At 47.2% G+C, this 17,040-nt stretch overlaps 1 protein-coding gene across 1 annotated transcript; it reads left to right on the forward strand.

Annotated features, from left to right (window-relative positions):
* The first annotated feature begins 10,251 nt into the window (after positions 1-10,251).
* LOC142570751 (uncharacterized) lies at positions 10,252-16,717 on the forward strand. Its single transcript, XM_075679094.1, has 2 exons — positions 10,252-10,694; positions 16,368-16,717. The coding sequence occupies exons 1-2, from the start codon at positions 10,535-10,537 to the stop codon at positions 16,655-16,657; spliced, it is 450 nt and encodes a 149-aa protein (XP_075535209.1). The 5' UTR covers positions 10,252-10,534; the 3' UTR covers positions 16,658-16,717.
* Positions 16,718-17,040: the final 323 nt, after the last annotated feature.

Raw genomic sequence — 17,040 nt, forward strand, 5'->3', positions numbered from 1 at the left:
CCATCATCAAACCCTGCAATAACCGTTAAATCCATAAGAAACACGAATGTCATCCGTTACATCGTCTGGTTTTTGCCTAATTTTAGAGCACTTTTCTCGCAAAATTGCCCCCTGGTAACAAGAGTCGCAAGGCGTTGAGAAATTAAGCGATCTACTAAGGAATCCATTGTCGGCAACCGAGGCAACAGCCAAACACGAAGAAAAAGCGAAAGTTAACAAATGTAACCTCTGTTTATGAAAATATTTATAGATGAACATCTTTTTAATTAAAGAGGAAGTAGAAAAAACGCCGCCGGAAGTGGAGAACAATTCCGTGTGTTTTGAATGACGCTTCTACATTTATCAGTCGAGCCGCCTGATGTAGCCACTTCTCTGCTGTGCTTATGTAAGTGTCTTTCTAAGCGTGCGCGGTGGGCGCACTACGTCTAGAATCGCAGCGTCCTGCGCCCTACGAAGTTGTACTGGACTGGCAGCCACGCATCGTTACGTAACTTCCCAAATAACAATACGAGTCGTTTGCGGCACTTAACTTAGTAGAGCATAAACGAGGGATCCAAAACTGTGACGGTTCCGCAAATATATATTTATCTACAGGCCTTCCAGAGCTCATTCAAAAAAACGCTTCTACAGTCGGATGCAAATTAAGTCTGCAGTGAAGCCCCGCGCACGCCCTCATAATCGCCAGCCACTGCTCCTCCGGAGGCTGCAAATAATTCGTACTTCAAACTTTTTCTGTTACCCAAATAAGGCGGCAACCACAAAAATAAAATTATTAGCGCGTAATTTTATACCTTTTGCCTCACCTATTATAGTGGAATGGCCGAACCCTAACTCTTTATTGAAATGACATGCTTGCTTTGCTGCAACTATTTATTGCCAAGTTTCACTTTAGTTGGCAGTGAAGTTTCTTAGTAAAATGGATTCATCAGTTAAATGAACGGCACCGCAGACTTTTGAAGAGGGAAATGCTCGGACTCCATACACTTTGTCCATGTCTGTTGCACACCTCATTGCTTCCACCGATGAAAAGACTCTCCAAGAACAGCAGACGCTTCGGAGGTATCAAGTACGACGCCATTTGAAAAGGCCGCATGACGACGATTTTGTTTGCTTCTGTGATTGGCTAGCGAAGTAACACAACCCCGCGCGGTTTGTGTGCCTTGGTTGCCAACTGATGCTTTTTTTTAGTTGTAGTCTACTAACGTAATCTTTATTTTACACTTTGTCTTCTTTACTTACCCTTGGCAGTGTTCTTCCTGCGCTTCTTTCCCGCACATGTCTATTTGACGCAGTTCCTTGTTTGCCAAGTAAAGCAGAAGTGTATTGCACAGGGCGTACCTGTAAAATACACTTTGGGCGCTATAACGTGAAACTATTCCAAACTTTTCTATTCGAAGGGCCGTATAACGTAACACTATTCAAACATGTTTTTATTCCAATCTCCTGACGTCAAATTTGCGTAAGCGCCGACGCAAGCACCGGGCGGTTACCCGCAGGGTTCTCTGAAAACACCAATCAAATGCTCTCCTCGTTTATAGGTGGTCACTTTTTTTTTTCCCGGAAAAAAATCCTGCGTACGTGCCTGTGGCAACCTGCTGTTCATGATCTGAGAATGCCTGCCAAACGCACCCCAGCCCATTAATTAATAATCTAAAAATCACAAGTGCCGGTCTCGACTATATTAGGCCATGCCATGCAAAAAATTGCTTATTCGATATCTAATATCCTTGCGAACGTTATTAATGTGATATTTAAAACGGGGACATTTCCTCGTGAACTCAAGTATGCCAAAGTTGCGCCAGTTTTTAATAAGGGAGATCGTTCATTATTAACCAACTACCGACCCCTGTGCGTGCTGCCATTGTTCGGTAAAGTAATCGAGAAACTAACTGGCAAACGCCTAGCAAATTATCTCAACAAATTTAATATTCTTACGCGTTAACAGTTCGGTTTCCGATCAGAATATTCTACAGATGTCCCTCTAATATTTCTCATAGATTATCTAAAGAAAGCTATAGATGATGGTAGCTATGCCGGCTCCATTTTTGTTGACCTAACTAAAACCTTTGACACTAGAGATCACCAGATACTCTTTCCAAAACTAGAAGCAATGGGAATATTTGGTCCTGCCTTGCTACTAATCCGCAGTTACCTCCATAATACAAACTATGTCGTCAACGTTTCCGGTACCTGCTCAAAGCAAAAAAAAAAAACGACTAATGTAAGAATACCACAAGGGTCCATTTTGGGCCCACTCTTGTTTTTAATTTATGTTAATGACCTGCCTAATTTCATCACGCACTGTAATTGTTTCCTGTATGGTGACGATACTGCAATATTTACTCTGATAAAAGCATGAACTGCCTAGTAGATAAACTTAGTGCGGACCTTCTCAACATGTTACACTGGTGTAAATTAAACAGATTACGATTTAATTAAGCTAAAACTAAATTCATTGTCTTTACATCGAATCAGCGATCATTAGTTCCTATTCCTTCCATTTGTATGCCACAGTGCTCGATCCAGGCTAGCGATGACTGCATGTATTTGGGTTTCAAACTAGATAGAAACCTAAAATTTTATCACCCCATTTCAGACGTAAAAATGTCCTATGGTGTACACATCCTCATTCGAGATCGTCCTTTTTTTCACGTTCTATTCTTTTATCATTGCATTATGCATTCATTCATTCACATATCCACTACTGTATAATTACATGGGGTAATACATACGGTACTCATCTTGCGTCACTGCAAATCGTCCAGAATAGAGCAATCAAAATAATAGCTTTTAGCTTATACCAAACCAACGCTAAACAATTATTGCAAGCAAATAATATCCTCACAGTGTCCGAAATGATTATATATATTCTAGGTATCTGGTTATGTAAGCATATCAACAATCTATTCCCCTTATCTTTCATCCCGTGTTCTTCACTAGATAACACTAACAGTAAAAGATTTGATCTTAACAAGAACCTCATCTTACCCAAAGTCCGAACTAACTAAGGCAACTGTTCATTTCAGCACTTTTTTATTATGAAACTCGCCACCATTTATTTTAAAATTACTGACGCTACAGTCATTTATTACACAGGAGAAGGAGAAATAAACGTTTATTTTTGAAACAGTATCCCGGGGTAAGCCCCGGTTCTACCCTATAGGTGGGAGGTCTCCTCATTCCAGTAACCCTCTGGCCTTCGCTGCCTCCTCGGCCCTGGCGACGAGGCGTCGTTGTTGTTCCAGGTCCTCGGAGACGAGCTCGGCCTCCCACATTTCGATGAGGTCTTCGCTTTCTTGTCTAGCGTTACAGTCTTTCGGCGAAGGCGATACGTCTGTGTCTAGATGTTATGGACACTCGAGAATCAGGTGCGACAAGGTGTCCGGTACGCGGAACATTGGACAGTGGTATCCTTGTATAGCGTTGGATAGAGTCTGTGCATGAGTATTCCGTGGGTGTAAGTGTTACTATGTAGTCTTCTGAGTGTGGTACTTTCTTCTTTGTTGAGCTTTGGGTGAGGTGGCGGGTACACCCTGCGTTCCAGCCTGTGATGTTGAAGTATCGCTGAGTAGGTGACGAGTGCGGTCTCTGCCCCCGCTGACGCAGGCCGGGCATCTCGAGAGTAGGAAGGGTAGGCCCGGCAAGTGTGGCCTCGGGCCCCGGCGTGTGCCGCTTCGTTCCCCTTCAGTCCCTCGTGCCCAGGAATCCACGTCACGCAGGTGTAGGGGATCGGAGTGCTGCGGTGCTTCAATATCTTTAGTGCTTCTGTCGACACGTGACGCTTAGCGTAGTTCCTGACAGATGCTTCAGAATCGGAAAAGACAGCTGCGTCTATGCACCTGGTATTTGCTAGGGCGATCGCCGTCTCTTCTGCAGTCTCAGGGTTTTGTACACGGACTGTGGCAGACGCTAGCTCGCTGCCCTGAGAATCTACGACGCTCAGGGGGTGAGCGTTTCCTTGCGGGTATTGAGCTGCGGCGGTGTATCTGGCGTCCTGATCTTACCCGTGCCTTGGCCGTAGGGCATCCACTCGGGCTTGTCTTCTTTCCCTGTGGTACGTGGGGTGCATGTTGCGTGGCATTGTTGCTACGCACAGGGATTCGTGGATGCTTAGAGGAATTCTTTCTTTTAGGTCCATGGTGGCGATAAAGGTTTCACCGTAGCTCAGCCGTTGCAGCACTGATCTTCCGGTGGGCGTGACTTTCAGTCGTTCTAACGCACTGGCTTTATCAGCTGCAGCTACTTTTTGCCAGGTTTTGTGTATGCCCATCTTGAGAAGTCTCGTAGTCGAAGCCGTGGATGGCTGGCCCAGGGCGATTTTGATGGCTTTGCGTATTTGAATGTTAACTTTTTCTACCTCTGTATTCTTCAGCGTGAGGTAGGGCGTGCCGTATGTTATTCGACTGGTGAAAAGTGCTTGCATCACGCGCAGCGTGTCTTGTTCTTTAAATCCGTTTCTTTGGCTTGCAACTCTCCTGACGAGATGCGTGAGCTGTGATAGCGTTCGCTGTAGTCGCGGGAGGGTGGCCACCCCGGACCCGTCTTTGTGGATGTGTAGCCCTAAATTCGTAAGATTTCCACTTTTGGAATGGGCGTACCACTGAGGGTGACGTTGGGATATAGTTCATAGTAGGCCGGTGGTCTGCCTCTCCTTCTTGACTTGAGCACGATGTGTTCAGACTTCTCGGGAGCACAGTGGAGGCCGCATTTTTGCAAGCAGCTCTCGATGGTATCTACTGCTTCCTGTAGGCGCGTTTCTTGCGTTCCGGTGCTTGAGGACTTTGTCCATAACGTGATACCAGCTGCATAAAAAGCATGTCTTAGGTCTGGCATCGCGTCGAGGAGGCTGGGTAGTTTGATCATCGCGACGTTGAAGAGCAACGGCGATATGACCGAACTCTGCGGGGTGCCTTTGCTCGGTAGTCGGAAGCTGTCGCTGCGTAGGTTGCATATTCCAACTATGACCGTGCGGCCCGTGAGGAAATTCCTGACTTAGTCGTATGTCCGAGACCCGTAGCCCAAGTCTTCGAGGTTGCAGAGGATAGCTTCGTGACTGACGTTTTCAAAAGCTCCCTTTACGCCGATGGCTCAAATCAATGATTTGCTTCTGGTGCTCAGGTGGTCGATGAGGTCTTCCTTGAGTAGAAGAAAGACATCTTGCGTTGACAGGTTCTGCCTGAAATCGAACATAGTGTTCGGAAAATGTACGTTGTCTTCGAGGTATGAGGTTAGCCGTCTGTGTATCATATGCTCGAAAAGTTTCCCTACGCACGAGGTAAAAGAAATTGGGCGCAAGTTCTCGATGCTGAGGTGTTTATTTGGTTTGGGGATCATGGTGACCTCCAAGTGCTTCCAGGCAGCCGGTAGCTCTCCTTTCTCCCAGCATGCATTGAAGTACTGGAGTAGGGCTGCGGTAGCCTGCTGCGGAAGGTTCAGGAGATGCTTGTTGACGATCCGATCTTTGCCCAGGTTGGTGTTTCTGGTGAGCGTCGATAGTGATGCAGAGAGTTCTGCGTGCGTAAAGGGTTGGTCAAGTTCGGGGTTTGGTTTCCCACCGTAGACTTTGTCATGTTGCGTCATATTAACGGGTGGGTCGCCACACAGCTACTTCTGAATTTATCGGATGAGGTTCTCTTCCGATCCGGCGTGGTTGTGCACGAGCCTACAGGGGTGCTGTCGCTGCCGCGTCTTCGTAGGGCCGTTGCCCAGAAGGGCGCGCAGGAGATGCCACGTCGTCTTTGTGGTCAGGGTTCCCTGGGGTTTGCCGCAAAATGCGTTCCATTTCTGTCTTCCTAATCTCTCCGCGTTTGCCTGTGCTTGCTCGGTGAGGAGGGAAATTCGCCGCTTTAATTTCTTGTTTAGCTTCTGTCTCTTCCATCTTTTGAGGAGCAATCTTCTGGCTTCCCAGAGGTGGAGGAGGTGCATGTCGACGGCTGGCACTACTTCATTAAATTGCTATTCTTTTGGTGTGGCGTTCTGCCGTGTCGAGGACTTTCTTCAGTCAGTCATCTATGTTCTCGATGGTGGTCTCGACATTTAGCACGTCTCTAAATGACTTCCACTCCGTTACCCGGAACTTTCCAACCCTAGTGGGCTTGCGAGTGTGAGCCACGGTTAGTTGAAGGATGTGGTGATCGCTGCCCAGGGTTTCTGTAAGTCGGCTCCATTCTGCAGAGGGCACGTTTAGCGTGAAGGTGAGACCCGGGTTGGTGTGTCTGGAGACACTACCGTCTATCCTGGTTGTTTGGAGTGGGCGATTCCACATGGTGAGTCAGCGCTGTTGTGAAGTGTCGTGTACTCGGGCTCCTTTTTTCGTTGTGGTCTGGTATCCCCAGGCCGTGTGTGGCGTGTTGAAGTGCCCTACTATAACAACTTGATGACCATATCGGTGCGTTTCTTAATTTCTCGGACAAGGTGGTCGAAGTTTGAAAGGCGGTCTCTGGGAGGGCTGTGCACACTCACTACGAATACGCTCTTGAGTGATTTCCTCTCCGGTATGATTTCTGTTAAGTTGTGTTCGATCGGTGTGTTGAAGGGCTCCAATTCTTGTACAGTCAGATCCTTCTTAGTGAGAACTGCCGTGCGTTTTGTTTGTACGTGGACGTTGCACCCTTGTAGCGGGACGTTTTGTGTATTTGTGTCTTGCAGCGCTATGAGGTCGGGTGGGACTTGTTTGACAAATCCTTGTAAGGTAGCATGCCGTGGTCGATAGGAACGACAGTTCCACTGCCATATGCGGAGAGTCGAGAGCGCATTTCTAATCTTATGATTAGGGACCGCCATCTTCGGTTGATTCTGTTCCCTGCCGGTGCTCGCGGGTAGGTGAAACTGAACGAGAGGTAGTTCGACCGTTCGCTCGTGCCCGCTTTCTGTGACGTGTCGAGGTGCTGTTTTGTCACGTAGGTCTTCTTGACATGGGCTATGAAATCGTTTTGCTGCGCTACAAGACCGTCGACCTCGGCGTCACGTGGTAATCCTATTGGCTATACTTGCGGCTAAATTTGCTATTGCTCTCTGGACGATTTTCTAAAGTGTGGCGTGGGTTCTTTTCATGAGTGTTTCTTGGAGGATTTGGAATCTTGTGTCAACTACGGATTCAACATCTGCGTTGGGAAGTGAGGGTCGCGGCTGTGCAATGTTATCTTGGACTTTCGAACATCTCTGTTGCAGTTTGCCAATGAGATCCTTGTGCTCCTCGAACTTCTGTAGAAGCCTGTTTATGTTGTCTTGCTGTTTCTGTTGGCATTGGATAAGCTTGTCGATGATTGCCTGTTGGCTTTGTAGTTAAATGGATTGAGTATGCAACGTGTTTTGTTGAATTTGCACCCTATTTTCGAGAGCCTGAAGGGCCGCAGTTTCGGCCGACAATAATTTTGAGCTGCTCGTGGTTCTCGATCCACTCGATCCGCTTACCACATCCGAATAGCTCACGCGTTTGGGCGAGTGCGAGCGTGAGCGTGATCGGAAGGGCGATTGGAGAATAGATCTAGATCTACTTCGTTTGGGGGTGCTGCCTTCAATGCTGCTCAATCTGGTGGTTGAGCTTCCTAATTCTGGGAATTCTTCGCCGCCTGAGCTCCAGCGACTGTCCATGCGTTGCTGTGGTATGTTGAATGGCGGCGGGTTGGGTTTCAGACTTTTCTTGCAATCTTTGCTTGTGGTTTCATGTCCTTCTCCACATAACTTGCGTGCGGGTTTGCACTCATGGTCGGGTAGTTGATCAGTTTTGCCGCATTTAGAGCAGAAGGCTGGCAATGGTCTTGGACATGCATCCTGGCGGCGTCCCGTGCTGCCACAGGTCCTGCAGTATTGCACCGACTTGCGGTAAGGTCGGCATCGAAAGTCGAGCCTCTGGAAGCGGACGTAATAAGGAACGTGCGGTCCTTGGAAAAAGATCACGGCTGCGGACGATTGCCCGACCATACGAGCGTGGAGAACCGTGTACCTCGCTGGTGCGCGAAGGTTTGTCTTGAGTTCTTCCCTCGTGCCGGGCAATAGTCCGCTTATTACGCCTCTGGATGCATCGTCCGGGGTTCTCATATTGCCTTTTACAGCAAAGAAGTGCCGCCAGGTTGTATTCTGCTGATATTTTCGAGTTTCTTCGCGTCTTCCCAGTCGGCCGTACTTGCAATAATCAGGTTCTCGATTCTCTGCACTTGAACGCCCACTTTTTCGCCGAACTCTTGCTGCGAGAAACCGCTGGCTCTTCCGATGGCGTGCATAATGACGATATTGCTACACCTTGCAAGCTAGAGGCCTGCTTGTGGGCGGAATACGACCTTGTACTCGTCGACAGATGGAGGCGGCATTCGGGGCTTTCGCTGTTGCGGTGGTGGTGGCTTTCTAGTCATTTGTAGCATGGCTGGGCTGCTTTCTTGAGTCGTTTGATTCTCTGCGTCCTTCTTGCCTTTTATGGCCCTCGTAATCCAGATGCTCTCGCGTTCAAGAGTTCCTCCGCTGCTTGCGTCGTAATTCCAGGCAGTTTCTGCATTGTTTACTTCACTCGGGTCCATCTGCACTGTGTTTGTATCTTCCAGCTGTTCTCTTGGTATTTCGATTGCTCCAACGGTTGCCTGGCTCATCTCCAGAGCTCTTAGTCGCTGCGTGGGCGGGCGCCCGGCCGTGCTGTGCTCACAGATACGCTCGAGCGGCGCGAGCACGCGCCACGCGCCACGGGGTTGCAGCAGCTCGTTCGGCGTTAGGCTTAGCCAGGCGGGTGTGCGGCCGTTGGAGAAATCAGTAAATGGGGCACTCACTTGATGGTGGTTAGTGTGCGCTGATTCCTCTTGTCTTGTCGGTTATGCAGTTGGCAAAATTAGGTTGGTCGCTGGCCGTGATCCCGGTTGACAGGCACGAGAAGCGGGAGCCCATGCGAAGCACGTCTGTTCTCCACGGCTCCCTAGCGGCTTTTGTTCCTTAGTACAGAATTCAGAAAAGATTCTTTTGAACCAACCCAGTGTTAAATAATTTTTATATGCCACAATGTATGCATTTTCGTTTCCATTGGTTTACTACATCATGCTTATTAATTCCGTATGAAACTGTTTAAACATACCCATTTTTTCAATTTGTTCACATTTTATATGTTGCTTATGTTCTAATTCGCGTTCTACTCTTTTTATACTTACTTACTGCCTTTCCTAATGCGTTTATATAGTTTTGTATTTCTTACTGTCATTGCTGTAACTAAGTTTACTTATCCATTTGTGTATACCACGTACAGGAGGTCCCAATTCAGTCTCCGACTCCGGGGCCTCCTCCTGTAAATTGCATTTTCTAACAACTTCAATATGGTAATAAAATTTTATTCTGAAAATTCTGAAAAGCAACTACCTATTTCACCCGGGTGCATCAGCCCAAGGGTGCCGTCTACGCGAAGCCGAGGTCAAAGAGGCGTGTTGCTGGTGCCGTGAGGCCATGAAGGTCCAAACACCCGGCATCGGCTCAACCCCCAGGATCCCAGTTTCCCCGGACACGGCTAAGCCGCGCACGGCTGCACGCGGGAGGGTCTAACCTCCATGTGCTAGGGTCCATGGTGTCGCAACACACCAAACGCCCTTGCGGGGAATAGATTAAATAATTAAACTAATTGCATCAAAGTAACGTTTTAATTATAAAGTTTACGGCACACGTTTATATATAAAAGTTCAAATAAATCGTCATTAAAGTCTCGTTATGTATTTCCACATTTGAAAATAACCGTGTAGATCGAAATAACTGCCGTCAAGACATTCGCTAAATTCAACTAATACGCACGCGGAATGTCGAAGTGCGGCTCGTTTCCAACCCCGCTGTGACCTAGAAGGGTCACAGCTGGGTTTTATTGTCGTAATTAGAGTAAATTTAAAAGTATGCTTTAAAAAGCGTTCGAAGAACTAACACACACACACACTTAATTTTAGCTGCCGGCAGAGGTCTTTTTTTTTTTTTGCTTCGCAGCACTTTCGCACCAAACCGACTTTAGCCACCGGCAGCGTTGGAAAAAGCATGCCATTAAGATTTTCAAGACCTACCCGCTTCATTCTCGTCACGCCAATGCCTATACATTACTTATAACACCGCATGTCTGGATGTGATGAGGCAGCCGACAGTCGAGTACAGAAACGACGACGTGACGCCAGCCGACGAGACGTCACCAGACACGCCGCAGAATGAAGAATAAAAAGGAAACGGCGGCGATGAAGCATATCTGGCTTCCGACAGTCCTTCAGCGGGCCCCTCACGCGGTGGGAAAAGTAAGCATCGTTCGAATAGAAAAAGAAGATACCCGCGCATTCGCTTCCACCGACTGGGCGGCACGGTGCGGACAGTATACCACACACGGTGCTGGGTAGCGCCCGCGCAGCATCGAGTGGCACTGGCATCCGGAGGAGTGCACCTGATCCTAGCCCGCCAAGCTTCCGGCGCCGTCTTTGCAGGCCAGAGCCTTTGTTCTCACACGGCCCCCGCGCCGCGCGTCGACGCGTTTCTGCAGCTTCCCACCGTGGATAAACAAAAGCCTGCGCAGGTGAGCAGAGACAGGGCAGGAACCCGAATGGCGAACACCTCGGAAACGAAGTCGGCAACTCCGCCTGATCGCCGCGCCAACCCGGGTCCCAAACCCGAGCCTGCGCCCCCGGAAGACAGACGCAGCCAGGGATACGTTGTGACCGAACCGAAAGAGGCGCCGCCCACGCCGGCCAACTCACCGAGAGGTATGGCAAAGAGCCCTCATTCTCAACCTCTCCTCAACCAGCCTGCGTTTCTTTTTCCAAGGGGAAAGAGCGTACAGATTTCTTATTGCATGAATAGACTGACTTCACGACTAGTTTCACTACGTACGCCACAGTTGCAGCGAAGCATGCTCGTAGTGCTAGTCATTAGTTGGTTTTGGAGGGCTACTATGGTTAGAAGCGCGTTGTGCTCGTGCCATGACGAACCCTATCACCCTTTGACATCAAAAGGTAGGGAGGTGAGCATAACATTCTACGATAGGAATCGGGGTTGAGCAGACGCACTCCCCAACGTTGCCATGAAATCCCAACGGCATCGTCTTTCACATTTCCCTCGATGTTGTCCTGAACACAAGTGCAGCGGGAAAGCGTCGATTATTATACTGTCACCATGGCGCCAACAGGGCCACTGCGCTTGCCCTCTGAACGCCGTCTGCGGCAAGAGGTTTTTCGGTATGCACCGCGAGACCGATGGCTGCGTCATGCTGCCCGGACGCAAGTTCCTAAGGTGCCCTGAACGACCCCTCGGGCTTGATGAAATAACATAGTCCGCGGGTAGCATACGCTGCTGTGAACGTCTCAGCCGTTTTGCTGTCATACGCGGTGCGTGGAGCTCGCAAGCGGATTCGCGAAGTCACCTTTCTCTCAAATGCTCTCCTTTGAATAGAAGGCCGTGCACTCACTTTCTTCTGAACGTTTAATTTCGCAATCCGACGCTTTATTTCGCCATTCCCTTAGACGGCTGCTATTGGCCGTTAGCTGACATCATGGCGTAGATACCACGGCCGCCGCGGGATGCCGCCACGAGTCCACCGGCTAAGTGCACTATACGGCTCGCTGAGGACAACCGCGCTTGGCTTATGTTTTTAAGGCCAGAATACATGGAGCGAATTTGCGACGAATAGTCGGCGTTCGACGCCCGGCGGCGTACGCGCGACGCGCGGCGGCGGAGAAAACGTCGTTCGCCGCCGATCCAGCCGGCGCAGAAAAGTTCGTCGGGCGGCGACCATACCGGAAGCGGCAAACGAGCGGCGCCCCAAAGCGAGCCAATCAGGTCTCACTATCCGCCCCGACTTCCGGCTAGGCTTCCTCGCTTGTCCGTGTATCCCGATCCCGCTCTATCGTTCACGCCGGTCTCCCGCTTTTCGTATTCATGGCATCCAAAGTGGCGCGGCTGGAATTTAACAAGTTAATAACAGCCATGGTTAGACAAGCCCACGTGCGCTACTTTCGGGTCTGCTTGCTTCGGCCGCGCGCGCGTTGAGCCACAGAACAGAGCCGCGGAGTTGGAGGAGCCGAAAGTTGTCTACCCGCCCAGTGTTGCCACAACGCATAGCATCGCCGCTTTCTTTAAACTACATCGGCACATGAATGTCTCAAACACATAAAAAAGACTAGAAATCATTTCTAAACAAAATTTTACGCGTTTTTAGAGTGTTCCGTAATTCAAAAGCGATAATAATTGTCGCTAAAGATTTTTTTTTGTCATGTGTTTCACGACAGCGCATTTGCCTCGTCTAGCCACACTGATAACAACGCAGCGACTCGCCGGCGGCGGCCGCCGTGCCTTCGCTCCATGTAGCGCAGCCCGACGAACATACAGCGTCGCGCCGCGGCAGATTTTCTGCCGCCCGAACTTCGTCGTGAAAGTTCGCTCCATGTATTCTGGCCTGCGACGTAGGCACCAAAGCCGGAAATTGTGGCGTCTATGTTAACGTTCAAAACGAAATTTGAACTGCGAGCCACGGTGACATTTAGAAGGCGAAGGAAATTTGGTTCTTTATTCTTGGCGGAGCGTTGTGGGCTCGCTCCACTGCGCCTTAGCCTTCGCAGTGCAAGGCATTGAAGAGGGAACCGAGGGAACCACGAGCACAGCGGAGGCCGTGTTTGATTGCCAATAACACCGCTTTTGCTGAACGCATTAAAGTACTTTTTGCGGCAAAGTATCTCTGAAATAGCCTATTTTCACTTCAAATGCCTTTCTCCACTTCGATAAAAAGTCGCTCAGAGCCCTTTTAAAGTGTGGTGTCTCTCGTAGTCCTGGCGACATATGGACACAAAGAAAGAAAGAAACAAAAAGTTGCAAGGAATCCGACAGCAGGAGATTCACGACACCACGACAAACTGGAAGTGATTCAAAATTTTATTTCTCTCACACTTTGCCTTTCCACTTTTTGTGAGAGTTACTCTCTGGACGTTAGTGTCCCTGCATAAGCTTCCCATACTGGGACACTACTGATCATATCATAAGAAGCCAACAAACACTGACACCATGGACAACATAGGGGAAATTACTTGTGCTTAAGGAAAATATAAATTAATGGAAATGAAAGTGGATGAAAAGCAAGTTGCCGCAGGTGGGGACCGATCCCACAACCTTCGAAAGGGACACTACTGAGTATTATTATTACTATCGTTATTTTTGGAGCTTCGTGCGATCGCACTGTTCTAAAAAGAGTGCTGAAGATGTATGCCTTGTTGAAAATGGTGATGTCTCGAACACTGCTGATGCTCTTGCAGAAAATTTCGGTCCTGTATTTGGTGTAAAGGGTGCTACTACCTTAATTAACCTTCCTTCTCAGTCTGGTACGGTGTGTACGCTATCAGCCAATGAAGACCGTGCTTTGAAGTGTATAAAGCTCCTCCAACCTTCCCTTCCTTGCGGCGCTGATGGTATCCCTCCCGCACTGCTTATTATGGAAGCATACTTGTCCCTGTTCTCACATGCATCTTCAACAGTTCCCTAAAGTCTAGTACGTTAGCTAGCTCTTGAATAGTAGCACGGTTAGTGCGCGTACATAAATCTGATGCTAGAAGTGCAGTTACTACCAGCCTATATCACTCCTCTACGCTGCGTCAGAAGTCTTTGAATCTGTATTGCATTTCCTGCTTTCTATTAGTGCTAAGAGCATTTTAATAGATGAACAGCATGATTTTGTAGCAGGGCGCTTTACAGCAATGAACTTGGTCATGTGTATGACCCATGCCTCCAGTGCGGCACATATAGAGGCCAATTAGTAGTTATTTATATTCACTTAATTCATTTGATGTAGTTTGACATGAACTCTTCATTACTTGAACTCTTCATGACATGAACTCTTCATGTAATTACCTAAGCAATAGATCGTGCTTTCTTGATATTAATGAACAAAGCGCCTGTTAGCTATGAGGCCACTAGCGGAGATCCTCAAGAATCCGTTCTTGGCCCTCTTCTGTTCCAGTTGTTCATAAATGACATTTCGTAAGCAATTCAACACTCTTCATTCCTTCTAAATGCTGACGACTTAAAGCTATTTAAGACTGTCAGCAGTGTTCACTACTTCAATGACTTGCAATAGGAGATTTTTTCACGCTGAAACTGGTGCAGAGATAGTAAGCTACTTTTAAATGCTTCCAAAACTATGGTATTAAGTTATATGTAGAAAACGCAGCATGCGAAATTTTCAGGATGCTCCATTGTCCAGGGTCTATAAAATGAAATATCTTGATGTGCTGACAAAGCGCCTAGCTTCTTTTCACATGCTCAAAACTCGAAACAACGTACTATTCGCGCTCTTGGTGTTGTTTGCCGCATATTCCATTACTTCCACTCCACTGTTGCCTTCCTAAAATTGCATTCTACTGTGTGCCTTCCACTACTAGAGTATGCCTCTGTAGTTTGGGGCGGAACGTGCAAATATAATTCTGACCTCATTGTACGCGTCCTAAATAAATTTCTATCTATACTGAAACACGCTTTTGCCTTATTGGCGACCATAGTCCAGCCCTCTCAAATATACCTCAACTCACGCCTATAAAATCAAAACGTATTAAATCAGACCTTCTGTTCCTCTATAATGTGGTCCATGGCACTATATATATATATATATATATATATATATATAGGGAGCTAATGATACAGCACGATAATCTACATATATAGAAGACACACCAAATGAACTCAGAAATATTTCAATTCGGGCAGAGTACTTATTAGCTGTTTTTTGGAGTCGAGCCACAGGACAGCCTCTAATGCAACAAGGCCACGCAGAAAATTTTGGAATGCTGCCTGGTATAATTTTGCGGCACGGAAAGTTGCACATGATCAAGGAGCTTTGGACTATATATATATATATATATATATATATATATATATATATATATATATATATATATATATATATATATATATATATATATATATATATATATATATATATAGGGGTTTTCTTCAAAGTTCAGCACGCAGGACCCGACGTAACATACGCAGGAAAGAGACGACGAACTTTTTGGGAGACTTCTTTTACTTAACGTTTACTACTACTACTACTCTGACGAAGGCTGGTCCACCAGCCGAAAACGTTAAGTAAAAGAAGTCTCCCAAAAAGTTCGTCGTCTCTTTCCTGCGTATATATATATATATATATATATATATATATATATATATATATATATATATATATATATATATATATATATATATATATATATACCAAAGGTCGTGGGTTCGAGAGACTCAATTAACTATTTTAATTAACTGTGCCTTAATTATTTTCGCCTTAATTAACACCAAAGGTCGTGAGTTCGACTCTCGACCTTCACGATGTCAATTGGAATGCAACTGGAGATATGGCTGGTTCGCCCATATCTCCGAGTGGGTTCGACTCCCACCAAAGGCCGTGGGTTAGGCTCCCTGTGAATTTTGCTGCCATAACGCCGGACGGCGTAACGCCGGACATCGGATTGTTTGTCCCATGAGCCGTCTAAGGTTTTCGCCGTAAGAGGAAGCTTTAGCTCGGGTGCTCCTATATAAATACACGTAAAAGAAGAATTCGTTTTTCTCGGCAACCGCTGCACCAAATTTGACGAGGTTTGTTACATTTAAAAGGAAACTTAAAGTCGAGTGACTGTTGGTTTCCAATTTTTGATATAGATCATCAATTTTTTTATTTAAAACTGGCATAAATTGAAGATATTCAGAAAACGAAACTATCAAGTTTACAATTCTTAACTCAGCAATGAAAAACGATATCAGAATTCTGTGAATGGCACTTCATAGTACACCTAAAGCGGAGAAAAATGATATGTTACATATGAATCTAAAAAAGTTTTGTAATGTGTAAATATAGCTTTTGCAGAACCCTTGTGCACAACGTAACAAAGTCAGGTGATATATAAATTGACATATCGAATTTTTCTTCTTTGAATGATCTAATGGATGCCGTGTACAGAACCGCGATGTCTGGTCTTGACGGAGAGCTATTAATTTGCAAACTTCGTGCTTCTATGTTTTTCAAACTTCCGAATTTTAAAAAAAAATTCTTTACACAAAATTCTTGTCCTAAATCGAAATTACGCTTGCAACAGTCACTATAATTTGGCTTTCTCTCTCAAATGCAACAAATTTCATTAAAATTGGTCCAGGGCTTATCTCAGAACAGCGTTTTTTTCGTTTTACATGTATTTGAATAGGCTGCGTCGTAGGCGGGCCCGAGCTAAAGCTTTAGCTCTGGCCTAACTCCAACGAATAATAATAATAATAATCATCGTCATCATCATATGGCGGCGCACATGATAAAATGGTCTATACAAAATGGTCTATACTCGAAGGAACAGGCCTCGATCGCTACAAAACTGCTTCGCGCCGAGAGTCTGACGAGACATCTCTTTACGCAGCCGAACGCTTCACGGAGGCGGCCCAGGCAGTGCCAGCGCGACGCAGGTCGGCTCCTGCCGTGGCCGATTCCACCGGGGATGAACCGGCGAGGCGCACCAGCGGCTGGACCAGCGCCGGCAAGCCTCACGCCTGCCACATCTGCCGGCGCCGCTACTGCTCCGTGGAGTGGCTGCGCCGACACGTGGTCACCCACGAGCGAGGGAAGCCGCTCAAGTGCGACCGCTGCGGTCGCTCGTACATGATGCGACCGGCGCTCGCGAAGCACAAGGCAAACGTGCACGGCATGTAATGCCTCCAACGTGTTCGTTTTTTTGGTTTTTGGCTTCAATAAACTGTTTGTGCGACCATCTCTGCTGCGTGCCAGCGCAACACTTCAAAAAGCGCCGCATTCCGCACGGACGTCATGCGCGAAGGGCGCGCGAACGCCGCTATACATTTATGTTCAATTACCAGAATCAAAATGCCGCGCGAGCGGAATGAGGGGGACACCGCGCAGGAAGACGCATGGAAACAGTATCGGCGCTCGTTCTGTCTATAATGGTGTGGTGTTCGTCATTTCTACTCGCGCGCTAATTTCTTTTGATAAACGTGAACTAACTATAGCCCTTCAAAACGTTCCAGACTTCTAATGAAGTATGCTTCCGGTCGATTCGACTCGCCTACCTTCCTTGG

This window comes from Dermacentor variabilis, chromosome 1 (genome assembly GCF_050947875.1).
Source record: "Dermacentor variabilis isolate Ectoservices chromosome 1, ASM5094787v1, whole genome shotgun sequence".
Lineage (NCBI taxonomy): Eukaryota > Metazoa > Arthropoda > Arachnida > Ixodida > Ixodidae > Dermacentor > Dermacentor variabilis.

Bases quoted from the DNA above. Each gene is read 5' to 3' on its own strand.
- LOC142570751 (XM_075679094.1), top strand. From the start codon at position 10,535: ATGGCGAACACCTCGGAAACGAAGTCGGCAACTCCGCCTGATCGCCGC. The intron at 10,695-16,367 runs GTATGGCAAAGA...CTCTTTACGCAG, and splicing joins GCCGGCCAACTCACCGAGAG to CCGAACGCTTCACGGAGGCG.